Source organism: Balearica regulorum, chromosome 5 (assembly GCF_011004875.1).
Source record: "Balearica regulorum gibbericeps isolate bBalReg1 chromosome 5, bBalReg1.pri, whole genome shotgun sequence".
In the NCBI taxonomy this organism is placed as follows: Eukaryota; Metazoa; Chordata; class Aves; order Gruiformes; family Gruidae; genus Balearica; species Balearica regulorum.
Window position 1 is genome coordinate 58,770,005 of NC_046188.1, and position 26,655 is coordinate 58,796,659.

The 26,655-nt window shown below is 37.7% G+C and overlaps 1 protein-coding gene and 1 non-coding gene across 3 annotated transcripts in view; both read left to right on the forward strand.

The window, feature by feature from the left end:
* IPO7 (importin 7) overlaps nucleotides 1-26,655 on the forward strand; it is a 44,336-nt gene that overhangs the window by 6,525 nt on the left and 11,156 nt on the right. For both annotated transcript variants that reach the window (XM_075755140.1, XM_075755139.1), the window contains exons 2-16: nucleotides 9,178-9,259; nucleotides 10,885-11,038; nucleotides 11,342-11,500; nucleotides 14,275-14,431; nucleotides 15,034-15,123; nucleotides 15,544-15,638; nucleotides 15,739-15,823; nucleotides 20,122-20,256; nucleotides 20,792-20,891; nucleotides 21,971-22,047; nucleotides 22,393-22,509; nucleotides 22,994-23,083; nucleotides 23,613-23,778; nucleotides 24,448-24,608; nucleotides 25,495-25,623. In XM_075755140.1, coding sequence (XP_075611255.1) covers nucleotides 9,178-9,259; nucleotides 10,885-11,038; nucleotides 11,342-11,500; nucleotides 14,275-14,431; nucleotides 15,034-15,123; nucleotides 15,544-15,638; nucleotides 15,739-15,823; nucleotides 20,122-20,256; nucleotides 20,792-20,891; nucleotides 21,971-22,047; nucleotides 22,393-22,509; nucleotides 22,994-23,083; nucleotides 23,613-23,778; nucleotides 24,448-24,608; nucleotides 25,495-25,623 — 1,797 coding nt within the window. The remainder of the gene's footprint in view (nucleotides 1-9,177; nucleotides 9,260-10,884; nucleotides 11,039-11,341; nucleotides 11,501-14,274; nucleotides 14,432-15,033; nucleotides 15,124-15,543; nucleotides 15,639-15,738; nucleotides 15,824-20,121; nucleotides 20,257-20,791; nucleotides 20,892-21,970; nucleotides 22,048-22,392; nucleotides 22,510-22,993; nucleotides 23,084-23,612; nucleotides 23,779-24,447; nucleotides 24,609-25,494; nucleotides 25,624-26,655) is intronic.
* Nucleotides 23,283-23,464, forward strand: LOC142602215 (small nucleolar RNA SNORA23). The gene has a single exon (XR_012835895.1). It is a non-coding gene; the product is annotated as a small nucleolar RNA SNORA23 (small nucleolar RNA).

The following is a 26,655-nucleotide window of genomic DNA, read 5'->3' on the forward strand; positions in this document are numbered from 1 at the left end:
CATTCAGTACACACATGCCTTCATGTAGCTGTCCTTACTCCTCCCCACACTTCAGTTTCTCTGGAATCACCTTGTTTTCAGTTAGCATGGGAAAGGGGTCATTGTAAAGAGTTTGGAAGTCCTTTATATTCCATATAGAAAGCATAGAAGTGTTAATGTAGCTCTGCGTGAATTTAGTTACAGACCGAATGGATTAAGTGGAGACTTTGGAAAGTACGAGGTATTTTTCTTATGCTACCTTGCATTAAAAGCACAAATTATTTCTAATCTGAATCTCTGCTTTGAACCACTAAAGGTGATAAAGTAGCTCATCCTTGTGGTTGGTTAGTGTCTGATGCTTGAGATGTTAATAAGGGTGATACTTGTAAGATTTTAAAAATACCAAGATAAATGGTATAGATGTTTGGTCCTATCCATCAAAACTTATTATAGTTCGAAGAATCCAGTGAAAATATATTAATCCCACATACTAATATAATTGACATTTCTAGGGAGCTTCTGTAGCTTGCTACAGGCATAGGCTCAGTCCTAGTTTTTTGGTTTTGTGAGGGTGTTTTTGTTTTTAAAGAAGAAAAGATTATTCTTTGGTATTTTATTAAATTTCAGTTTGTGGCAGTTTTGTACACTGCTGTCTAATTCTTGTTGCATTTTGCTTTTAACATACAACATTTTTCTATTAAATTTGGGGTTTTTATTCCCACTAGTTCCTTGATAGTTCTTAAGCAATGTCTATGTCTTTTTATTGAAATGTGTAGTTTTTATTAAAAGGATAATTGTCATTTATCATAAAAAGAGAAAGTAATCTTTCATTTTTAAAATTCTAGGGTTAAATGCTTTTCAATTTCCAAACATGAAATACATTGCAAATATTCACTATTGGAAGGGTAGCTGTTAAGTTTATCATAGTCATTGTGGAAAGACATCTGTTTGCACTTTTAAGTCCATTTTATGCAGGCTGTAATATGACCTTATTTGTAGGTGAGTTAAAGGTTATTGAAGTGGAAAGCTTTCTTCAGCAAGTTCATAATAACACATTGAAGTACTTCTGCTGACATTGATGTTACGCATATAATTGAATACTGTGCTGAATTAGGGTCTAATGTCGTTTGGTATGTGTAGCAGGAAAAGTGTGTCTATTAATGTTACTTAAGAAGGAACTTAACGGACCTGGAGCTATAGTAGAAATTAATACCAACAAGTAAATTTCATTTTAAATTTATTTATTCAACTGTTACTTGACAGTTGAAAACACTTTTTTTCATTTGAGTGTATTTGCTTCAGGACTTTGGGGATATCAGAGGGATGTGGGTCAGAAAGATGCGTGCTCATATTGCAGTGTTAGTTACTCCCAATTCATCAAAACACACTCTACAAATAAACACTTCAGTTGGACCAGATGTGTGTGTTGCTTCTGTGGGTTTTCTGTAGCCTGTAGATTTTTAGTGCACAGGATGAATATGTACAACAACATTTTAACATTTTGGGGAGATTAAGTTCATTCTTCATTTAAAATCAGTTTTAAATAACAGGAGATAGAAAACAAGCTACACTAATCAAATCTTAATACAAATGCATGAAGAAATGCAATGTCCCAGGCTGTCCATTTTACACATGTTTATCCTAGAATGTATAGGAGATATTTGCTAGGGAAAATTAAAGTTGGAGAGAAGAACCTGACGCTGTGGGGGTGAGCTGGGCAGTGTTGCACACTTAGGAGGAATGTTGACATCATTTCATACCATCAAAAGAGCTTTTGGTCCTGCTAAAAAAAATAGATAATTTCTGATTGTTTTTCTGTATGATATTAATTTGCTGTGCTGCGGTAACTGAGACAATCATTTGGTTTTGATAAATGAATAGTGTAGTTTCATTGGTTTTCAAAGAATTTATTTGCTATATGTAGGGAGTAATAAACTGAGCAATGAGTAGTCAAGAGATCTTTTGCTAAGAGTTTACCAGGTTAAGTTATGTAGATCTATGCAGTTGTCTTTGAACAGAAGTGCTGCAAAGAGCATATGAAACAATATTGACATGTCAGTGAAGATAAAGCAGAACTATATCCTGGCAATCTGAATCATGGAGTAGTTAGATTAGAAGGGGACCTCTGCGGATCAGCTGGTCCAGCCTCCTGAAGCAAAGCTGTTTTGAAGTTTGATGAGGTAGCTCGGGACTTGTCCAGTTGGGTTCTGAATATTTCAAAGGATGAGGTCCCACAGCCTCTGTGGACAGACTGTTCTAGGCCTTGGCTGCCCTTGAGATTTTTTTTTTCCTTTTGTAAAATAGGAATTTCCCTCACTGCAGCTCATGTCCGTTGACTCTTGACCTTGAGGAAAATTAGGTTGTTTTCCAGTTATAAAAAGTAGAGTTAGTTTTTAAGGATTACAATTCCATTTTCTCTGGGAAATTCATTTAATGTCTTGAGGTTTTTTATGCGTAGGAAAGGTGGGTAGACGATGCCATAATAATGTTTAGTTTTCTCATAAAGTACGCTATAGCATTGTCATGGTTTAACTCCAGTTGGTAACTAAGCACCATGCAGCCACTTGCTCACCCTCTCCCTCACAGTGGGATGGGGAGGAGAGTGGAAAAAAACCTTGTGGGTTGAGATAAAGACAGTTTAATAGGATAACAAAGGAAGATAATAATGATAATTAAATAAAACAAGTGATGCACAAATGCAGTTGCTCACCACCTGCAGAATAAAACCCCTATGCCCAGTCTGTTTCCAAGCAGTGATCCCGCCTCCCGGCTGGCTTCCCCAGTTATATCCGGAGCATGATGTTCTATGGTAGGGAATATCGCTTTGGCCAGTCTGGGTCAGCTGTCCTGGCTGTGCTTTCCCAGCTTCTTGTGCACCTGGCAGGGCATGAGAAGCTGAAAAGCCCTTGACTTAGTGTAGACACTACAACTACTTAGCAACAATTAAAATGTGTGTTATCAACATTATTCTCATCCTAAATCCAAAATAGCACTATACCAGCCACTAGAAAGAAAATTATCCCACCCAAAACCAGGACAATATTCACCCCTTATTCCATACCATCTAAGTCACGCCCAGGTCCTGTACTTCTCAATATATTCCAATTACCATCACTACTCCTGTCTTCTGATGTGTACACACAGCTATCATTCCCCTGGTCTATGGGCTGTTCCTCTGAAATGTCTATTGAGTTCATTTACTCCATGACTTTTGGGCTCCATCTGTCATAACAGTCTTTCAGGGCAGGAGGATGTATTATGTTGGATTGTTGCACACTGCTTCCGATGCTCTTAGCTGGTGTGTCTGGCGTGGTCCATGCTCACTGTCTGCACGTTGAAGATGTCTATCTTGTGGAAGTTGCTGGGTGCTCATTGCTGAAGTTCATTCTGGTTTCGTCACCTCTACCTTGCTTAGTTTCATCAAAGTTCATTCTTCGTTAACCTGGGTGATTCTTACTGTAATACTGTTAGGGCATATAGCGATCATAGTGATGATATGCAGTTATTATGTAGCAATTAACATCATGCAATTTAAATCATTGGCTCTTCTCACCCAAGATAAAATCTCCTTAACGTACACATTGGACTGCCCCATCTTTCCGCATCATCCACCAAGTGCACTCAGGTCCTTGAGCAAAAGCAGTCCCACGGATGGGTTTGCCTTTGTCTGAAGCAGGAGTAACCCAGACTGTCTTCCCTAACATACTCTTCATGTACACTACAGGGATTTTATCCCCTTCTGCAGCACATTGAAGTTTTGATTGGGCAGGGCCAGCTTGACTGGCAGACCCAGACTTAGTGTTAACTACCCACTTTGCTAAATGTGTATTCCAATGCTTGAAGGTGTGTCGTCCTCCCCCCTCCTCGCCCGTTCGCACTGTAGTCCTTAGCAGTCCATTGTATCTTTCGACTTTCCCAGAGGCTGGTGAATTATAGGAGATGTGATACACCCACTCAATGCCATGCTCTTTGGCCCTGGTGTCTATGAGGTTGTTTTGGAAATGAGTCCTGTTGTCTGACTCAGTTCTTTCTGGGGTGCCGTGCCAAAGGACTTGCTTTTCAAGGCCCAGGGTAGTGTTCTCAGTGGTGGTATGGGGCACAGGATATGTTTCTAGCCATCAGGTAGTTTCTTCCACCATTGTTAGTACATAGTGCTTGCCTTGGCGGGTTTGTGGGAGTGTGATATAATCAATCTGCTAGGCCTCCTCCTGTTTATATTTTAGCCATCATCCTCCATGCCAGAGAGGATTTAGTCACTTGGTTTGTTTGATTGCAGCTCATGTTTCACATTCATGGATAACCTGTGCAATAGCATCCACCCCTCAATCATGAGCCCATCTATAAGTTGCATCCCTTCCTTGATGGCCCACCAAGCTATAAATAATTCACCCTTATATTGCCAGTCCAGATCTACCTGAGCCGCTTCAGTCTTAGCAGCATGATCTGCCTGATTGTTGTTTTGATGTTCCTCAGTGGCCTGAACCTTGGGTACGTGGGCATCTATGTGATGTACGTCAGTGAACAGACCGTATTGCTTCTCATTTACTGATAGTTTATTATACTATGGGGCCTCTTCAGCACATGGCATTTCCTCTTCTGGCAACATTCCAAAATCTTTGCCTTCTGGCCAGTCCATGATCACTTCTAGAATTCCTGAGTGACTGGGGTTTCCTATTCAAGCCCGCTGTGTGATCAGTGCAATGCACTTACTCCATGTAGCATCGGTTGCATGATGTGTAGAAGGGACCCTCCATTCAAACATCCAGCCCAGCACCATCAGTTGGGGTGCCAAGAGGAGCTGTGCTTTAGTACCAACCACCTCTGAAGCAGCTCAAACCCCTTCATGTGCTGCAAATATCTCTTTTTCAGTTGAAGTATAGTGTGCATCAGATTCTCTGTATCCCCAACTCTAAAACTCTAGGGGTCGACCTTGAGTCTCCCCTGGTGCTTTCTGCCAGAGACTCCAGGTAAAGCCATTCTCCCTGGCTGCGATGTAGAGCACATTTTTTACATCTGGTCCTGCCTGAGCTGGCCCAAGGGCTACTGCGTGGACAATTTCTTGTTTAATTTGTTCAAAGGCTTGTCATTGCTCAGGGCCCCATTTAAAATTGTTCTTCTTCTGGGTCACCTGATAGGGCTTACAATCAGACTGTCATTTGGAATGTGCATTCTCCAGAAACCCACAACGCCTAAGAAAGCTTGTGTTTCCTTTTTGCTAGTTGGTAGAGACATAGCTGTTATTTTGTTGATCACATCCATTGGTCTGATGGCGTCCATCTTGCCATTTTATTCCTAAAATTGGATCTCCTGAGCAGGTCCTTTGACCTTACTTTGTTTTATGGCAAAACCAGCTTTCAGAAGGATTTGGACTATTTTCTTCCCTTTCTCAAAAACTTATTCTGCTGTGTTGCCCCATGTGATGATGCCATCGATGTATTGCAGGCGTTCTGGAACTTCACTCTGTTCCAGCACAGTCTGGATCAGCCCGTGGCAAATGATGGGGCTATGTTTCCACCCCTGGGGCAGTTGATTCCAGGCGTACTGGATGACCCTCCAAGTGAAAGCAAACTGTGGCCTGCACTCTGCTGCCAAAGGTATTGAGAAAAACACATTTGTGATATCAGTTGTGGCATATCGCTTGGCTGCCTTTAACTTCAATTCATATTGAAGTTCCAGCATGTCTGGCACGGCAGCACTCAGTGGCAGCGTGACTTCATTCAGGTCATGATAGTCTACTGTCAGTATCCACTCTCCATTAGACTTTTGCACTGTCCGTATAGGACTCAGTCAAGGGTGACTGAGTCTTGCTGATCACTCCCTGGCTCTCCAGTTGACAAATCAGCTTATGAACAGGAATCAGAGAATCTCGGTTGGTGCGATGTTGCTGCCAGTGCACCGCCGTGGTAGAGATGGGCACCTGTTGTTCTTTGACCCTGAGCAGCCCCACAACAGAAGGGTCCTCTGAGAAACCCGGCAAAGTAGACAGCTATTTAATTTCCTCCATCTCCAAGGCAGCTATACCAAAAGCCCACTGATAGCCAGTTGGGTCCCTGAAATACATTCTCCGGAGGTAGTCAGTGCCAAAGATGCACTGAGCCTCTGGGCCAGTCACAATGGGATGCTTTTGCCACGCACTCACAGCTAGGCTTACTTCAGCTTCCAGTACAGTTAACTGTTGGGATGCGCCGTCACTCCAGAAATACAGATGGGTTCTGCCCCTTTACAGGCAATAGGATACACTGTGCAGTGGTGTCTACTAGAGCCTTATACTCCTGGAGGTCTGATTGGCCAGGCCATTGAATCCGCACAGTCCAGTAAACTCGGTTATCCCTCTCCTCCACCTGGCTGGAGGCAGGGCCCCTCTAGTCCTGGTCATAGTATTCATTGCCAATGAATGGGTTTGTGTGGCACACAGGGGTTTGAATCCCGTCCTTGTTACTTCCTGTAAATGCAAATCAGAAGCTCCTTCCATAAGATCAGAAATAAAGTCAGTCCTCCTACTCTGTCTGGGGAACTGCCTGCTGGAGACCAGAGCAGTAATTTTCCTGGAAGAATCCCCCATTTGTGATTATTTTTCCTTGCAATTCATGCACCTGTGCCTCTAGGCTCGAGGTAGGTTTTCTATCCTGCTTCCTCATGTCCTCTCTGTGGTCATGCAAGTAAAACCACAGGGTGCCTCGTGGTGTGTACCCTCTATATCTTCTCTCTTGAGCAGAGGAACGCTTACTCTCCAGCTGAGATACTGGTCTGTATAAGCAGGGAATTGGACATATCCTCTTTGAGTTGCCGGACGTCCTGGGACAGTTTTTTGAACGGGTTTTTTGATTTTTCAGACAGTCTTTCCATGGCCGAGACGCAAGCCTGTAGGGAGGAAGAGAGATTTTCTTTGTATTGCCCAAGTCAGCCAGCCACTTCATTCATCATTGGTGCCTCCTCATCTTTCCAGGCCAGTACTACCAGTGAGTTGGCATATGATGGTGGTGCACTCTGTACAAATTTGTGCCGCATGGGTAGGATACGTTGGACTTCATCTGGATCTGTGGGTAACTGCGTGTTGTCCAGGTCATAATAAACCATCTCCCGCATGGTTAATTCCCTCAGGTACTGGATACCTCTCTCAGTGGTGGTCCACTTGCCTGGGTGACATATAACATCTTCACTAAGGGATACTTTTCCCTCATGTCTGACAAGAGTTGTCTCCAGAGGCTGAGGGCTTCCTCCTGTTCTTGTGATGGACGTGTTTTGTCATCCTTTACTAAATGAGTTGACTTTTGTGTCCGTTTCTTCTTGTGTATAGGGGTGACTGATACTGATGTGGGTTGGTTCTCTGGTTCAGCTGCACTGCCTGTCATGGGTGTTGGAGTAGCCGCAGTGCCTGTTGCAGGGTTTGATCTCCAGGTGGTACTCTTAAATAGTTGTTTAACCCTAAACAAGACCTGAACCACATTCAGGAGACCTAGCAATAGAAGCATGCTGATCTGAACATCCCAAGGATGTTCAAGATTCTCAAGAAACATTGTCATTAGCCTGGAGGGGAAGGGGAAGGAAGGTGTCTCCCCCACATACTGGCTCTCCGAGGAGAAAGAGTAAAAAGTGTAATTATTAATAGCTCCCTAAGTACGGAGGTGAAACTGCTGCTGTCATTTTGCTCTGCATGCTGCCACCGAGTGCAGATACCAGATTGGTCTGAAGATCAATGATTTTATCATACCATAAGCCAGTGGTACACGGTACAGCAGAGTGATAACCTTAATCCAATGTCCAGAGGTGATAAAGCGTACATAAACACTGGTAACCAGTATGTATGGCAAGTAAGATGTTACAAAACACAACTTGGAGAACAAGTAAAACAACATTGTGACCAGCAGACCAGCGACTATTAAACTAATATAATGAATGCTTATAACAAATTTGTTTTAACATGCTCTGGTCAGATCTGTCATTATCTCAACCCTTTGTGCCAAAAAGGACTGTCATGGTTTATCCCCGGCCGGTAACTGAGCACCACACAGCTGCTCACTCACCTCTTTCTCCCTGCCATTGGGATGGGGTGGAGAATGGAAAAAAACCCTCGTGGGTTAATATGAAGACAATTCAATAGGATAACGTAGGTGAAAATAACATAATAATAATATATATATAAAACCCCAAAACCAACAAGTGATGCACAAATGCAGTTGCACACCACTTTCAGAAAAAACCCCAATGCCCAGTGTGTTTCCGAGCATCGATCCCACCTCCCGGCTAGCTTCCCAAGTTATGCCCTGCATATCGCTTTGGCCAGTCTGGGTCAGCTGTCCTGGCTGTGCTCTCCCAGTTTCTTGTGCACCTGGCAGGGCATGAGAAGCTGAAAAGCCCTTGACTTAGTGTAGACACTACAACTACCCAGCAACAACTAAAACCATCAGTGTGTTATCAACATTATTCTCATCCTAAATCCAAAACACAGCACTATACCAGCTACTAGAAAGAAAATTAACTTCATCCCAGCTGAAACCAGGACAAGCATTTAGTGTACTAATAACATTTCTTATTATTGTGAGAAAAATACATTTTATTTTCTTTTGTAAGTGAACTCTTGCAAATCCTTGCAAAGTTGTAACTCTGTGGATGTCACTCCATTTAGGTCTCCATACTATTGGTTTGCTGTTGTGTAGGTATGCTGACAGTTGCTGCAATAATGCCTAAGTGGTCACTTGAAGCTGTGTTTTTTGAAAGATAATCTATGAGTTGGACAGGCTTGCTTAAGGCTGGGCTTAGTTTTAAAACATAGTTGCAGTCTTTTTCTTAGATTATTATATAATGAATACATACCTTGTTAAAGGTCACTGTAAACTTGCGGCACCTGGGTTTTTCTGGCTATTTAGATATTCTTCTTTCAAGTAAGTGTTTGTTCTGAATGAAGAACATGTTTGGTGACTGTAAAAGGCTGATTCCTGAAGCCTGTTTAATGATTTCTTCAACTCTAGTATCTTAATCAGTAGGGTTTTTCCTCTCCCATGCTGTCTTCATGATACAGCAAACATGAAACTTAGGAATGCTTTGGTTGATTAGCTGACTGCTGTGAAACTGTCTGAATTGCTGGTATTCTATTGATTGCATTACATCACTATAAGGATATTGTAAAACCTAATGGGATTATTCTAAAACTTAACAAACTATGTCTAAATAATATATTATTATTTTTTTCCTCTACAGGCTCATAAGTCAGTGAACTTTGTTTCAACTCTGCTTCAGATCACTATGTCTGAGCAACTGGATTTACCAGTGAGACAGGCAGGCAAGTTTTCAAATCTTTTTTCATTGTATCTACTTTAATGGTGCATACACACAAGTACATATCCACATACTTTTAAAGAATTCTAATGGCTTTAATCTCAAATACTCAAAAGTTGGGAGTCGCTTGGATTACTGTCATCATGATCTACATCTGGCACCATACGCTGAATAGGGAAGACAGAAAGAAAAGGTGACTGGCTCTTCAGTGATTGCTCCCCTTTATCTCTAGTGAACAATGGTCTTTGGGGAAACAATGGTTTATGCTGCTAGTACATGTGATCCAAGAAGGTTATTTAAGCTTGTGCTAGGAATGCTAATGTTTCTAAGCTTTTTAAATGGAAGAAAACAAATTATGTCTTTTGGAACCCTGCTAATTTGCATGAGCCATCAGTAAAATTGGATATTGAATAGTAGCAACTCAAAACATCACCTTAAAGCTGTAATAGTTACTTGATAGAGATTTCTAATACGATACTTCATTGGTTTTTCTGACAGTTCAGGAAGCGTGATCTTGATCACTTATTTGGATCTTCCGTGTAGCAGACTATTCTAAGTTGTAGCATAAGCCTAACTTGCATTTTTATCTTACCGTTTGGGGGTACCATTCAGATGATGACCAAAAAAGTTACTGCTTAATATGTGTAACGTGCAAAAAAAGGGGGAGATTTGGAAACAGCTTCTGAAAATTCACCCCCAGTGTAAGCCAATTAAAAACCAAAGCAGTCTGTAGAGAGTGGAGACAACTTGTACAGCGCATAGCTTACAGTGCATGTTTTGCAAAGCAATTAATGGCATGCTAAATCCCACTGAGGACAGATTGAAGTCTGCATCACTTCTCTCTTGTAATAGCAGATATCTGCTGAGTGTTTCTTACCTTTGCAGACCCATTCAGAAACCCCTTGGTTTCTGAATCTTCAGAAGATGCATATGAAATTTGGGAAGAGAAGTTACTTTATGGATTTGTACAGAATTAGACTAATAGTATCTTTGTTATTAGTTTGTCATTTGAGATTTCCTGTTGCAATTTGTAAGTCCTTTTCTTTGCAAGTGTTTTAATCTATATTCTGCCACATAAGCAGTTTGCATTTGGTTGTCAAATGGTAAATGCAGGCATTTGTGCCAGCAGCGTGATTGCTACAAAGTGCTGTGGCTCCTAGCCTTGGTATAAAGGAGCTCTGTTTCTCTTTAGCATTCACTCCTGTATCACAAACTTAGTTAGATAGGGATGTTTTAGATAGTCATTGGTATTGATTAGCTTTGTTTTAATGAAAATACTGAGAAAATAATTATAAATTATTTTTCAGAAGTGTGTTCCCAAAATGTTCCACCATTATTTGTCTGTAGCACAGATAAAAGCAATACGTTTAGTGTTTTTATATGAAAACACATTCTTTACAGAACTAAAAATACAGACATCACAATAAATAGGTAAAAGAGTATCAGCCTAGTAAATTATTAGGTTAATAATTTGCATAGTTTGTACAGTGTATTTTGATTCCCCTACTCAGAAATGGTCAGTGAATTAGTGATTTCAATGTTTTGTTCTGAAGTAGATTTGTTTGCAAAATGCGTACTTGTTTTGTACTTCGAATGGCTATCAGCTGATTTGCCACTTTTGTCTCACAGGGGTTATCTACTTGAAAAATATGATAACCCAGTATTGGCCAGATCGTGAAACTGCACCAGGAGAGATTCCACCTTACTCCATCCCAGAAGAAGATAGACACTGTATTCGTGAAAATATTGTAGAAGCCATTATTCATTCTCCTGAGCTGATTAGGTATGCAGTTTTAACCTGTTTATGAATTGGCTGTGGTTTCTGACTGTTGCTGAACTAAGATCACCTGCGTGCTAAGCATCATTGTCATATACTGTGTATCCTAAGCATAGAATTAATGTAGATGGAAAAACAGTTTTCAGCTTGTGCAGCATGTAGAAATTTAAAGTTCCTCACATGAAGAATATTAAGCAGAAAGTACAGAGCCTAAACTTTCTAAACAAAACTTGAAATAAGTCTAAGTTTGGGCAGTATTATTAAAATAATAGTAGTAACTTATTTAATCATTGTGCATTTGATTTTTAGAGTACAGCTTACAACTTGCATTCACCATATTATCAAGCATGATTATCCTAGTCGCTGGACTGCAGTTGTGGAGAAAATTGGATTTTATCTTCAGTCTGACAACAGCGCTTGTTGGCTTGGAATTCTTCTTTGTCTTTATCAACTTGTGAAAAATTATGAGTAAGTTTTTTCTATCATATAAAACAGCAGAATTAATATATTTGTGCATATTTTTTCTATTCTGTACATATATTGTAACCATGTAGAATTGCGTGTGGGATTGCGCAAAGGTGATAGAAATCTAATTGTAGAAAATATTCTTGCATACTTGCTATGCAGATGTTGGCTCATTTCTTCTCCACTAAGAAATTACAGAAAAACTGCCTTCATTAAAGGTTTGAGATCAGAAAAAAGAGGGTGTTTTTTGAAGCCTTAATTTGGTAGTTGTTTTTTATGAATTGATAGTAATAAGAAAGCCTGCTCAAAATCATGACTTTTGAGAAAATGATTATGTATTTAAACCAGGTTTAGACTCTTAAACAATTTGAACTCTAGGTATCAGGGATGGCAAACATAGATTTCACACTGTGAAGCCTTGACTGTTAGAAGTTCAGTATTAGTTGACTGACTTTGGTATGATGGTTTTGATAGCCTCATCCAACCCATCATAGGAAATCTTTATCAAAGCCCACTGTTCTCCTATATGCAAGGCATTGGGCTCGGATACAGCTCAATGTTCTTTACTCTGCATCTGGTGTTATGCTCAGAGCCTTAAAAGTTGAGATTGCGCTTTGAGAAGTTATGTAGAGCTTAACTGCTGCTGGCACATTGGAAGTTCATTTGAGCTGGGTCAGAGAAAAGTGCAATCCTGGAGTCAGGGAATTGTATAGTGGAACTGAGGGAATCCACAGCTTCCTTCCTTCAAAGCACTGTCATGCATGACATTTTTGTTTCAGGTACTTGATTTAAAATGTTGTATTGAAAAATTTCACTGTCTTAATTCAATGAATTTTATGTAAATTAGTGTAAAACAGGTGAATATCAGTTTCTCAGAAATCCTTTTTTACAGGAATGCTGTAAAGACCTTTGTAATCCCATGTTGGAGTTTTTTTGGTGGCTGAAAATTGCAAGTCCTGCTAGGAAATGAAAATAAACTAATTTCTCACTTTTCAATTTAAACATCTTTAACCAAATATACAGCAGAGATCTGAGAGATATAAACCAAAGTGTTCACTGGTAGTGTATTATGATGATAGCAATCCTTGTTTAGGGAAGAATTTTGATAGGAGCACAGTCATTGCGTGATTAACTAAGATAACAGGTGTGTTCATAATCTTAGTTGATCAAACACTTTAGCTGAGGCCAGCAACTGCTCATACTTGTTTAGCTTTTTGGTGAAGTCAACAAGGGTCAGTTTCACAAGTCATGTATGAATATGCACATTTCATTGCATAACAATATGGGTGCAAGCAGGTCTGTGTAAAATTTGTTAAATTACATATGTGGGTTTTTTGGGGAAAAAATCTGCATAATACTATGACTTTGATGAAGTTTTTACTGCTTGAGTTGTAGGAATATTTAGCTATTTTTTATTTTTTTTTTCTTAATGTGGAAGGTAAATATCTTGGGACTTTTCAACACTTTTTTCCTCCAAATCCAACCAGCAAGATGAAATGGCTGCTCTTTGCATAGTAATTTTTTTTTTTGGTCTTTTTCAATTGTGTCTGCGGAAGTTAGAAACTGAGTTTTCCTAAGCAACATTTAATCCTTATATTTAGGTTTCTATTTCATAAAATACATGGAAACTATATTATTGAACAGGATTTTGGAGCTCAGTGTTCTGTAGTAGTTTTTACAGAACATGCTATCTGGCAGCAGATTGAGTAGGCTTTATCTTACATTTCTGCAAATTGGCACTCTTTAAGAGTCTGAGCGTTGATATTTAATATTAGTGAAAACTCTACCAAAAATTTATTAAAAAAACCCCCAAAAACCAAACCGAAAACCCAATCCCCCAACCCAGAAATCTCTCACAGGAGTCCAAGAGCATTACAGTATTAATTGCTTAATCAAAAAATAAAGCTGTACAGTCTTGAAGTGATACTTTACTTTGTGCTTATTGTCATCACCAGTATGGACAAGATCCTATTCTGCTGTGATAACTCTTGAGTCAATAAGGATTTTCCTTCTTGTTTGTAAGTTAAAAGTTGGGGGAAAGGTTTCAAAATACGGCCTTCATTTCCTTCCAGAAATTTTGAAATGTTTTGAGAAAAGAAATGGAGCCTTGTTTTCAGCATAGGCAAACTGATGGACTGTTGCCAGCATGGGAGGGTCTGAAGCACTATTTATTTCAGTGGAGGTTGCAATTGAAGTCTCCTCGGGGTCCGCCACAGCCTTGAAACCCACAGTCTCTATCAAATTGTTAGCAGCAACAATAAACTGTGAGAGACTTCAGAGTTTGCTTTCTTCAATGGTAGTGAAATAATCTAGCTTCTAGAAATATTTTGATAAGTTGTGAATTCTGATAAATGCCTTTCTGGAATTTTACTGACTAGCCCAGCATCTGCCATTCTTGGCAATAAGTGTGTACCTTTTTTTCTTGCAGTTTTTATAGTGCTCTGATTCCTTTTCACTATTGTAATTTTGTGGCTGAACATGGTGCAGTATTCAAAGTGAATAAGTTGGCAGGAATGCATTACCAGCAGAAAACTAATGTGGATATATAGTGGAGTAACGGACACTCAGCAGTTTTCTAACTTGCCTTTTAACTGTAACGTGGTCTGGCTATAGCTTTATTTGAAATTCTGTTACAAGAAATGGCTAGGGTTTTTTAAAATCATATATTGTTATGAACTGTAATATAACCTACTTGTGTCTACACTGGCGAAAGATGTACGTTTAAAATTCAAAAGCTACCTGAAAGATCTACAAAACTAGTTTGTTCTTCTCCAAAGGTACAAGAAACCAGAGGAGCGGAGTCCTTTGATAGCTGCAATGCAACATTTTCTACCAGTTCTGAAGGATAGTTTCATTCAGCTCTTGAGTGATCCATCTGATCAGTCTGTCCTCATCCAGAAACAGATCTTCAAAATATTTTATGCCCTTGTGCAGGTGAAAAATAAATGTTGTATATACTTGATCAGTAATTTAATTATGCTTTTCCTTAAAATAGCAAGTGACACAAATATTAACAATATTAGGTTATATCTGAATCATTTCTCCTACTAGTCAACTGCAGTATGAATCACAGGTTTTTGGTGTGCTTGATTGTGCTGTACTTTTACTTTTGTACAGTCCTGTTCCTGGTTGGCATTAGATAGAACCAATGCATACTATCCTCTAAGGTAGACTGTTTGCTAGACAGATTAGAAGAGGCCAGCCTGCATAGAATTACCAGTGTAAATGCAGCAGTTTGGAATGAAACTGTTAATATACTGTTGATTGATTCAGAAATTAGTGAAAGACCCGTTTAAGTAGCGTCTTAGCATTTCATAAGCAGAATGAATTGGAGTAAAGACCTCTAGCACCTTTGAGGATATTGAGGATATAGACTAGGTTTTAAGTTCTTTGGCCTGGTTCTCCAAGTCATTTGCTCATCTTTCATGGTAGCTAAGTGTAGACAAAGATTTGAAAGAGCTAAAATTCAAACTGTGAAAGTAACATTATTTTCAAATTGCTTTATAATAAATTTATTTTTCCGTTTTTTTAATAAGTACACATTACCTTTGGAGTTGATAAATCAGCAAAACCTGACTGAATGGATAGAAATCCTGAAGACTGTTGTCGATAGGGATGTACCAGCTGTAAGTGGCTTTTGGCTATTTATGTCTTTAAGCTTAAATATTTTTCATTCATTAGAATGTTAAAAAGGTTAACTTTTCATTTCTGCATTCTTTTTTCTCAATAGGTGCCAAGAAAATAATTTTTAAGATAGATAGGATGTTTTACATAGATGAGACAAATTGATTGGGAGTTCTTTTGTTTTCAAATTATAGCACAACTTATTTTGGTTTCTCGTTTCAATAATTTGTTGACCATTTATGCAGCATATATCATGGGTTTTATTTTTAGATATGCTGTACTTTATTAAGCTAGAAGTGCAAATGGCAGGTTAAAAGCAAAATATGCTATATAGCTGTTCAAAATACATATAATTATATATTATAATATAATAACTCTTTATGCATAGTTGGTAATTTTTTTTCCTTCCTTTCCCCCTAAAGGAAACCCTTCAAGTTGATGAAGATGATAGACCTGAGTTGCCTTGGTGGAAATGCAAGAAGTGGGCTTTACATATCTTAGCTAGACTTTTTGAGAGGTATTTTCTCTTCTATTATTATTTTTTAAAAAAGCAAACAAATATTCAAGTCAATAATAATGCTGCACTCTTTAATTTGCATACTTGCTTCTAATTCTAGGTATGGAAGCCCTGGTAATGTTTCCAAGGAGTACAATGAGTTCGCTGAAGTTTTCCTGAAGGCATTTGCTGTTGGAGTTCAGCAAGTAAGAAACACTGAATGTGAGGGTTTTGGGAGAAGTTTAGAGTTAGTTACTAGTGATTTCTTATTTCATTATTTTCTGTAAAGGCTTCTTGCTCTTCTTCACAATGGGGTTTTTTTTAAGCACATTGGTATGGAAAGCACTGACATCTGTGGCTTAAAAGAATAAAAATATTAAAAAATTACTAATTTGTCACGTAGGACAATCCACTGAAAATAGCCTACGCAGCATTGATAATCTGTAAATAGAGTAATTGCTCTCATATAACAAGCCCTCAGATGATTGATAAATGCTATCAATTTTTCTCTTTCTGGAAGAGATAGATATAATGTTTATGAGCTGTATTTGACCTTCTTACCTACCCTTTTAACTCTGATGATATAGTTCTTTGACTCTAAGTCAGTAAATGCAAAGCTTTCTTGCCTTCTGCAAAAGCCTGATCAAGCAGAGGCTTGCTTACAAACAGGTGTCACTTTCCACCCATCTCCCTAGCTGGGGTTGCCACTTCTACAGGTTCTGTTATACACAAAGCATCTTCTGGACTATAGCAGTTTCTAACCTGCTGTATTAATGTTAGGCCAAACTATCCTTGATTTACCTTGATTGGAGTAACTTCAAAATTTAGATAGTCCTACCACATGGCAGCAACCTACAGGTTTTCCTGAAGGGACAGCATGGATTGGCGGGGCAGGAATTGTCATCTGCCTCTCTATAGTGTATGTGCTTAAAGTCAGTACTTTCAACTTTTTGAACTAGCAGGAAAATTCCTATAAATATTGGGAAATTTTGGGATCTAGTTCTCAGCTCCTGGCTGTACTGCTGACTTCTCTTCCTTTGAAACAAGTTTATAAAAAAACTTCAAGTAGTTTTTGTAAAATTTCCTTGTATTGGCTCATAAATCTGTTTATATTCAGGTGATTAGGTTGTAAATGTAAACAGACTATTAATTTATTAAAATCTCAGCGGAATGTTTTCTTCAAAGCCTTTATTTTAATCAGGAGAAGAACAGTTCTTAGATCAATTTAAGTTTTCTTAGTAATTCCTAATGAAATTATAATGAATTACAGAACTTTAAAAGGGGAGAAGTAGGGAAAATATCTCCTAAACACGTTTTTGAAGGTCATCCAAAGTATTGAAAGGGAAAAGAACATTTGTCACGAGTATTAGGAAATATATCCATCCCAACTCAGACAAGTGGAGTCAGCATCACCTTCTGAGATGCTCATATGTCACCTGTAGATGACATCAGACAGTTATTACATGTTCTTTAAGACCTTACTGGTTGCTCTGCACTTGCAATATAAAATGAAGTTCTGACAAAAGACTGTATGGGCAAAAGAAGTCTTTGAAAAGATAAACGGTTCAGCAAAATACTGCATGTTTTTTCTTTACATTTTCTTTGAATCAGATTTGATCCTTATTGTTATTGCATCTAGGAAACACCAAGAATTCAAGACTTTAAAGAAAATTGCTAAAAAGCAAGACTTTAAAATGCTTACAGTCTTCCTATACAATAGTGTAACTTGTTTAGAAATACAGATTATTTTTAAGGTGCTGTCCTCTATTTCTGTGCAGAAGATAAATCTTGGATGTATGCTCAATAAATTGACTCTTTCAGATCAATGTTATGGACGATTTTTGAACAGGATGTATTTCTTTACAAAAATTGGAAATCTGTGAAATACGGAAGAATACCAATTCTGGTAATATGCTTCACTCAGTTCTCTTTACTCTCCAAAGTGTACGCACCCTTAAACTAAAGGAGTAATAGATAAATATATGGTATGGGATTACAGATTGTTCAAGTATAAACATGAAACATACTTCTAATATTATTCTCATAATTACTTTTCCTTGATTATTTTCATCTACTCTACATCTTTTTGTCATGTGCATGTCACCAACCCGCCACCCCCCAAAAAAAATCCAATACATTCAGCATTACTTCTAGCTAAACTTTCTTAAGCTTGGCCAAAACAAGCTGAGCTGTCGAGCTGGAATACCTTGATTCTTATCCTTTGTGTTAGCAGCTGTTTTGCTCAAGACATTTCCCCTTTTGAAAGATCTGATGAGCCAGAACTAAGATGAGCCAGAACTAAGTTGTGGTCAAACACTACTGCCCGGTTGTTCCTTGGCACAGTTGCAGAATTGTCTTTATTTGCCCTGGAGCCTCCATCCAGCATCCTGCTTTTCCTCACTGCAATTCTTAAACTTTTTCTTCATCTTTTTATTTTCTTTACTTACTACATCTGAATTATGAAACTGCTTAGATTTGTGAAAAGAGAGGACCAAAACACTTGTCCTAAGTAGTGTGGCTGCAAAGACCATTTGTTAGACCTCAGCTTTGTCCTCATTTCCAAAGACTATTCCCCATCCCTTCACTGACTGTTGGTGAATTTAGGCTTTTCTGTGTGCTACCCTGTTACATTGGAGAATCTCTCTCTCTTTCAAAAAAAAAAGAAACTTCAGATCCTTCTAAAATTCAAATACACCAGCAAACTGTACCTTCTCATATAAGCTTTTCCACAGAGAAAATTTTATTATTACATGTTAAGTTCTAGTTTGCTGAAGACCCAAGACTTCTTTTGCCTAGAACAAAGAGCCCCATATCTGTATTTTTTTAAGTATTTCCTGAGCTGCCACCATGGTGTGACTTAGGCTGTGGAGTGTGTCTCAGATCCCTGCATTATAAAAGTTCAGTGTATGATGTTAGTACAGTGATGGTAATTTCTTTGTTGCTTGTGTTGAAATTTATAAAGGAAGCCAATCTTTAGAATGTCATGTACCCTTGTGTAAAGCCGCAAGAAATCCGAGTCTTCATTTGTTTCCCAATTACTTCTGGAAAGACTATTTAAGGCATACCATAAGGGAGTAAAATATGTTACAAAGTTGCTTACATGTTTAATCATTTTTTTTACCAGTTTGTTAGACTCTTTAATGATGAACATTCCTTTTAATTGTTCTAACTTCAAGAAGGATGTTTGTCTTACCATGTACTCATGTTTTACTGATTTTGGAAGTTACAAATATCTGTCACTTAAGGTATTGGTTTTGCAGAGAGTCATTTTCTCTCTTAGATATTCACAAAAGACTAAAAAGGAATTTTGACATATATATTCTTTGATAATCCTTGAAACAGCTACAAGCCTGAATGTTTGCTCCCTTTTGTTATCCTAAGTCAATATCTAATGCCACCAAAGCCTTGTACTCAGGTGAGGGTGGCAACCAGTAATTTCTTTCTTAAGTCCAGGAGGCTTTTAAACATAAACTGTTAAACTTTGAGGACTGATAATGCATCTAGAGCGTAAAACCGTCTGTAAAGCTGTGAATTTCATAGTGAATGAATGCATCCTCTTTAAACTCAAGTGTGAGGCATCTTCTTTGGGAGAAATGCTTCAGTGCTTGTGTAATAAATGTTGTCAATGGAATTACTTTTCAAAATAATCTCATTTTCCCACAATGTTTTCTGGGTGATATTACAGATTGATAGATATCTTTTCAGTTCCTTCAGTTTGGGATTTTTTAAAAGCATTGTTTTATGTGAAGAATTAAATGAAAGCCTGGAAATGGAATTTGTCGTTTCTCTCCAGTTGGTGCTGCTGCTCTTGAAAGTACAGTCTTGCCACTGACCTGGATTGGGCTATGAGGAAACCCCCTTGCATTACCAATACCAAACTTTTGCAGTCAGGTGGAATGTAATTACTAGTAATGGTCCTGTGTCCATTTCACGTCCTTATTTGTGGAGAGCCATGGACTTTAACAAATGTAAATCCCTTTGAATAGTTTTGAATGCCGCCTCAGGAGAAGAATTGAAGCCAGAAAGCTAAGGGGAGAGGCTGGTTCATCATTCTTCACACACATACATACTTAATACAGTGTCATTGCTGTAAGTCTGTACATAGGCAAGGATCAGTACACTATGTGAGTGTAGAGTATTTTACCAATCCAGTGTTTGGGCATGAATTTCTGCCCCCAAAGAGTGGCAAGATGGAATAATAAACCTCAGAGCAAAAGGTCCCCTGGGCTATGTTGGTGATGAATTGGTATATATGTTTTGTCTTATTAAAAGATTGTATTTTTAAAAGATGTGCAGCATCTGATATGAGCTGCAAATTGCCTTATAAAATTAACAATGACATTTAGTAGAAGGATTAGTCAGTACCCATTTTAGTCCAACGAATAAACAGGGATTTTTTGTTGGATTTAGAGGGGTTTTTATATAGGATTGTGCGGGAGGCTAGAATTCTGGTTAAAATGTTCTGTGCTCAGTATAAGCTATTAATGACATCTGATTTTTCTAGGTGTTGCTGAAGGTGTTGTATCAATACAAGGAGAAGCAGTACATGGCTCCTAGAGTTCTGCAGCAAACACTGAATTACATCAATCAAGGTGTGTCACATGCAGTCACCTGGAAGAATCTGAAACCTCATATTCAAGTAAGCTGTTTTCAGGGTTTAATACTTAGATGACTGAGTAGTACATTAGTCAGTCTGTTGTATGGTGTTCCTAGCCTTGCTGGAATTCAAGTTTTAGGGACTTCTGTTATAAATTGCTGGTGGAAAGAGTTTAAGCCTGTTTGGTGAAGATTACCTTGATACTTGAGCAAAGCTAGCTAATTGATTTTTTTGGTGTCAATCCTTTGTGCTTTAATATATTAAGGATTACAGTGTAATACAGCAACACAACAAATTTGGAGATGGCGTTAACTACTGAATTTATGGCATTGAATCACTTTCACATACCATTATCTAAAGCAAATCTAATAGCTTGTGCTGTATTGTAGGTCTACCTTAAGTTAAAAAATCTCTTTTTTTGTACACGTAAAAAAATCCACTATGTCCAAAAAGTTTTAGAATGTTAGTATTTTGTATGAGGAGTGACAGGATGGACAAAATCTGTGACATACAGGACAGAATACAGAGATTTATTTAGGAATGCCACCCTGTTTTCAACTTTTTTTTTTTATTGCAGGGAATTATCCAAGATGTTATTTTTCCATTGATGTGCTATACAGATGCTGATGAAGAGCTTTGGCAAGAAGACCCGTATGAATATATTCGCATGAAATTTGGTGAGTATTTGAAATCTACTCATGTTAAAATATGACTTCACACAAAGACAGGACTTTGACATTTTTTTAATGAAAATAGAGATGGCTTTAATCTTTAAAAAAAAGAGAGAAAACCAGTTTGTATTATCAAAATAATGTAACTTCATATAGTTAACTTTTGGATATACTGGTGGAAATGACAGATAATGTGACAGCAATGACACAGGTGTTTCTACACTTGAAAAAGTAACTAATTTTGACAGTTACAAAGTTTTTGTTAAAGTCAAACAGTCTGGGTCTTGCTAACAATAATTACCTAAGTTTAATGTTATTAAAAGTGCTTTACAACAGCTAGTATTTCAGGCCCCAGAGTTTTTACAATCTTAAGGAATTTCACACGTGGCATAGTTCAGAACAGATTGACCATAACAGTAAATGAAACGTTATGAAGCAAGCCTGGCATTCCAGACTTGTCTCATTTCACCTTCATGCTTTGTTGTTCGGGTTTACTCTAAGCCTGTGCAGTCCTTTCAGGCTGGGGAAGAAGGAAGATACTGCAGACTTCCTGAACAAATTCTTCCCCCCACTAGGACTTTTATGTGGCTAGAACAAGGAATCTTGATGTGTTTGGGAGTTTCTTATCCCTCAGGTCAGAGGCAGACCTGTAAACAGTACAGGTATTATACAAGGTCTGATAATTCTCTTCTGCAGAGAAATAAGAAACTTAGCTTTTTTTAACTCAATCAATTATGTGTGTGCCTGTATGGCAAGTAACATATATGTCAGAAATTGACCACTGTGTCTGCTTCTACTGTTACAGAAGATTTATCTTAAAAATAAGGAAGACATATAATTTCAAATTAGACATGCAGAGCCATTGATCATGAAAAAGGTGAAACATAAGTATTGGGCATCTCCAACCATGTCTTCTTGTTGTTTGGTCTTGGAATATCTGTAGTAAGAAAGCATGATTAACCACCACCTAAAAAAAAAGAGAAAATTGTTGCTCTTTTGTTTCATACTAAATCATTAGATTACATTAGGATCATGAACTGTGGTAAAGGACCAAAACTTACAGCTGTTACATGTTTACTTAATAGATGTATTTGAAGATTTCATTTCTCCAACAACTGCTGCTCAGACATTATTGTTTACATCATGTAGTAAAAGGAAAGAGGTAAGCTATTCAAGGATTTTACTTAAATACAACGTTAGCTAGGTTTAGTTTATAGTCTCCATTTGCTGAAAGAATAAAAGTTTTACTTTTCTGCTGTCATATCATAGTACACTAAAATTCATCAGTTCTCTCAAATTTATTTTGCACTGGTCTATTTGTGATTATTATATTTCCCTGTTCCCCTAGGACCTATCTATCAAGGATGTTGTGTGTTTATAACAAAAACATAAACCATATTCAAATTCCAGACTTGGAGCAGATTATTAGAAATTTAAGCATTTCAGAGCACTGAGAATGGCATCTGAGACGATTGAATTACTTTGACTAACCTTACATGTAATCTAGGTCTTGCAGAAGACAATGGGCTTTTGTTATCAGATCCTTACGGAGCCAAATGCTGACCCTCGTAAGAAAGATGGTGCTTTACATATGATTGGCTCTTTGGCTGAAATTCTCCTAAAAGTAAGCATAACAGATCTGGTGGTTCTTTTGGTCCTTTTTTTTTCCTCCTTTCCATTCTTTCACATATAGTGTCTTAGAAGAAATGAGAATAGCTCTTTGAGTTTACAAGGTTTTGAATCACTGGTAGCAAAAAAGATACAGGGCATGGACTTGTATTTGGACCATGGCTCTGAGAAGTCTCCCTGACCACTTTTGATACCAGAGTAATGCATTGCCAAGCAAAAGGTCTATCTAGGGGTCAAAAATGACAGGGGAAAAAAAGTGTCACTGTTTTCACTGAAAATTATAAAAGTCCACGTAGGATCAAAGTTTAATTACTCATATGGGATTTCATTGTTGCTTAATGGACTTAAAGGGGGAAGTTAAAAGTCTGAGAGTTTTGTTATACTGTTCGCACTTTTATATATGACTTTTTTTTACTGGATTAGAAATGCATTTTTATGTATAGTTTTAAACTGGTGTGTTTCTATTCATATTCTGACAGAAGAAGATATATAAAGATCAGATGGAATATATGTTGCAGAATCATGTGTTCCCTCTGTTCAGCAGTGAGCTTGGTTACATGAGAGCACGGGTAAGAAAGTGTAAGATTTACTGTTAAGCTGCACTGTCTGTTTCAGCTGAAGAGTTCAAGAATATTCTTTAAATTTTTCCCTCTAACAAATGCACTGCTTTCTGCACCTTTTCTGCAATAAATTGTATCCTTATTTCGGAGATTAGCGTCAGTCTTTATGTGTGACTAGCTATAGCTACCATGTAGTTTTTAAATGGCTGCAGAATTGTGTGCATAGTTTTCCATCTGTGTCTGGTAGCATGGTCTATTTGTGTTTTGCATTTAGACTGTACTGCTCACACAAAACCTGTGGCCAAAGATGAACTTGAGATCATAGTACTGGTCTAGTGATGTCTGAAAGACAAGCCTCCCACTGGCCAGCCTCCACACTCTCAAACATCTTCATCTGTTAAAAAGTTTTACAGCATCTTTATTCAACAGTAGTTATACTTCAGATTTAATTATTTGTGTAGGTTATGGTTATGTGAGTAGTCTATAATCCTGTTTGTAGGTCTTGTAACTCTGAATTTGTTCAATGTCTTTTTTTCAGGCTTGTTGGGTTCTTCATTATTTTTGTGAAGTCAAATTTAAGAGTGACCAGAATCTCCAGACAGCCTTAGAACTCACAAGACGGTGTCTGATAGATGATAGGGAAATGCCTGTGAAAGTGGAAGCTGCGATAGCACTTCAAGTTCTGATCAGTAATCAAGAGAAAGGTAGCCTTCTTTTCTTAAAGCTACAGCAAACTTTAATGGAATAGGCAATATTGTGATGTTCAAGGAGACTTGTTCTTTTCTTCTTTCCTGATGTTAATTTACTTCTTGCAGTTGTAATTTGTAATCGCTTACTGTAATTTTCCAGATGGAAAATTTTGTATTCTTTTATAAATAAATTATCACAATTTTATGGTACGGTAAATCCAGTTTTACAGCACCTAATAATTGAATCAGAAATACAGTGGCAATGTAAGAATATCTGTCTCAGCATACATTCATGCACGTTCAAGTTTATTTTTTAAAAAAAGTTGTCTTTATTCCGACAGGCTTTACATTGCTTAGTATTCCCAAAGCTGGCCTAAAAGCCACAAAGCAAACATAAATTCTATATCAAATACTTTGGCTAATTTCACAAAAATGGCTGTGTACCCATTCCTGTTCAATTAAAATTTGCATTGATAAGTAATCTTGCATTCCATAAAGACTGTAGAACTCTGTTTTTCATACTTCAGTCATGATCCTCTTGGTATACATTGTTATTGAAAAATTGTTCTGAATGTTAGTATTGCTGTAATGATTTATGCTACCCGTGTTTTTGGCATATTAATGCCGAAGCACTAAATATTAATAAAGTATATATTGACTTTCTTATTTCCACTTGTTTTACAGCTAAAGAATATATTACTCCATTCATTAGACCTGTAATGCAAGCTTTACTTCATATTATAAGAGAGACTGAAAATGATGATCTTACTAATGTGATTCAGAAGATGATCTGTGAATATAGTGAAGAAGTTACCCCAATTGCAGTAGAAATGACACAGCATTTGGTAAGACTTTCTGGTGACTTTGGAAGATGTTTAATATGTGAAAGATTGGTATTTAAAATTAAGATACTTGTCTGTCAATCAATAGCTGTTGTTACTCCAGTCTAAGTGCATTGATACAAGTAATTTTCTTCTACATTTAGCCTATTCTTTCTCAAAAATGGCTTCATAACTTGAACTAGATGGAAATTTCTAAGAATGATTGTAGAAATGTTTGAGAAATCTTTATACGTATTTTCTCCTGATACTGTTAATAATGAATTTTGGTAGCACATTTTAAGTAGTCTCCACAATGTGACTGAGGTTTTCTGTTTCAAAATGGGAAATTGAAGAGCAGATTTTTAATAAAAAATTTGGTGTGGAAATAATTTTGTTGTACATAATGTGCAAATAAAATTGAGTCTGCAGGAGAAATTCAGAACTTGAATGGCCGTATGTAGCAAGTTGTACTTCTTGTTTCAAAAGCAGAGGTCAACTCAGTGCTTCCCTGTTAAAGGCCCTTGCCTTGGAGTTAAAACTAAATTGTTTGCACGTCCTCTCTGGGAGTGCCTGTGAAGTGGTCCAGTCTAGTTCAGCTACCAGTTAGACCTTGTGTCAGAAATTTATTTGTAGAAAATGTATTCTTTTGCAGGGAAAGTAATTTAATTTATATCTCTTTATTAATGAATGGATAAAGGATCACAGCTCAAATGGCTTAACATTCAAATTTTATCAATCTTGAAAGCAAACTCTGGAATGGAGCAGTCACCTTCTAATATTCATGCCTGTTCTCTTAGCAGAAGTCCTCCTTAAATTGTGTAGAATACCAGACTTGCACAATTGTTCTTCGTCTCCAAGCATGTCCTCATTAAATTACATATTTATGGATTGTTTTTGCTATTACACGCAGGCAATGACATTTAACCAGGTGATCCAAACTGGACCAGATGAAGAGGGCAGTGATGACAAAGCAGTGACAGCAATGGGCATCTTGAATACTATTGATACACTTCTCAGTGTAGTTGAAGATCACAAGGAAGTAAGTAAAAATTACTTTAAAGCTAACATGTATTGTCTAAGACAGTGAAAGTCTTTTGTACTTCCAGTGTTCTTGACATTGTTATCTGAAAAACTGTCCATTCAGCCAAAAATATTTTAAAACAGAAAATGGTGACTTACTTATCATGTAACAAAGTTGTAACAGTGTGGGTCACATTTCTAACACAATGTGTGTAGTACTGTAACATAAATATTGCCACAGTATTTCCCATAAGAATCCAGGATCTTGTTCAAAGGGGTGAAAGTAACTGTCTGTAACAGATGGAACCCTGTCACTTAGCTGGAAAAACCCATCAGATTTGATGAGGTCTGTCTGCTCTTCAGAGAAAATAGATAAAACTTCAGTTAGCTTTGAACATTGACTCTGCTGACTTAGTTTGCTCTCTGCACCAGAATCGATGTCGGTAAATACAGCTGTGTGGCTGTGCTAAATGATAGTTTTGTTTACCTGCCTAATCTGCACTGTAGAATTCTCCAGTGTGATGAAAATTTTTATTTAGTTTTGTTGTACTGAATGGAGTTACTTCTGTCCAGAGTACAGCTTCTTCAAAAGATGCTATTGCCAATTAAAATCCTTCTTGACAAAGTCAGCTATGTAGTTTTTTAGTGACTAAATAATTCAGTAATAAATTGTACTCTCAAGGGCTCTGAAGACTTTACTAAGGAAGCAGAATAGTACGAATTCTGAATGCTTAAGGCTGGAATCCGGTGCTACCATGCCATAAACCAAGGACCAGTTCAGCTCATTTCCTTGTTGCTGAAGCTGCTCAACAAGGTTTTCGTGTACTTGCTTTTGTCGGCAAATTCTTACTATCTAAATGAAAGGTTTGTGGAATAATATGCTAGTCCTGAGGAACTCAAGCGTAAAGCATTGATCAGTGAACATTTGTATTGAGAAACATCTCACACAGGATGACCAGCGTTCCAAGAGATAAGGTATTTAGCTGGTTAGTTTCAAATCCTGTGCTACATAGCTAAGACCAGAAACTCAACCCTTATTTGTCCCTGTGCA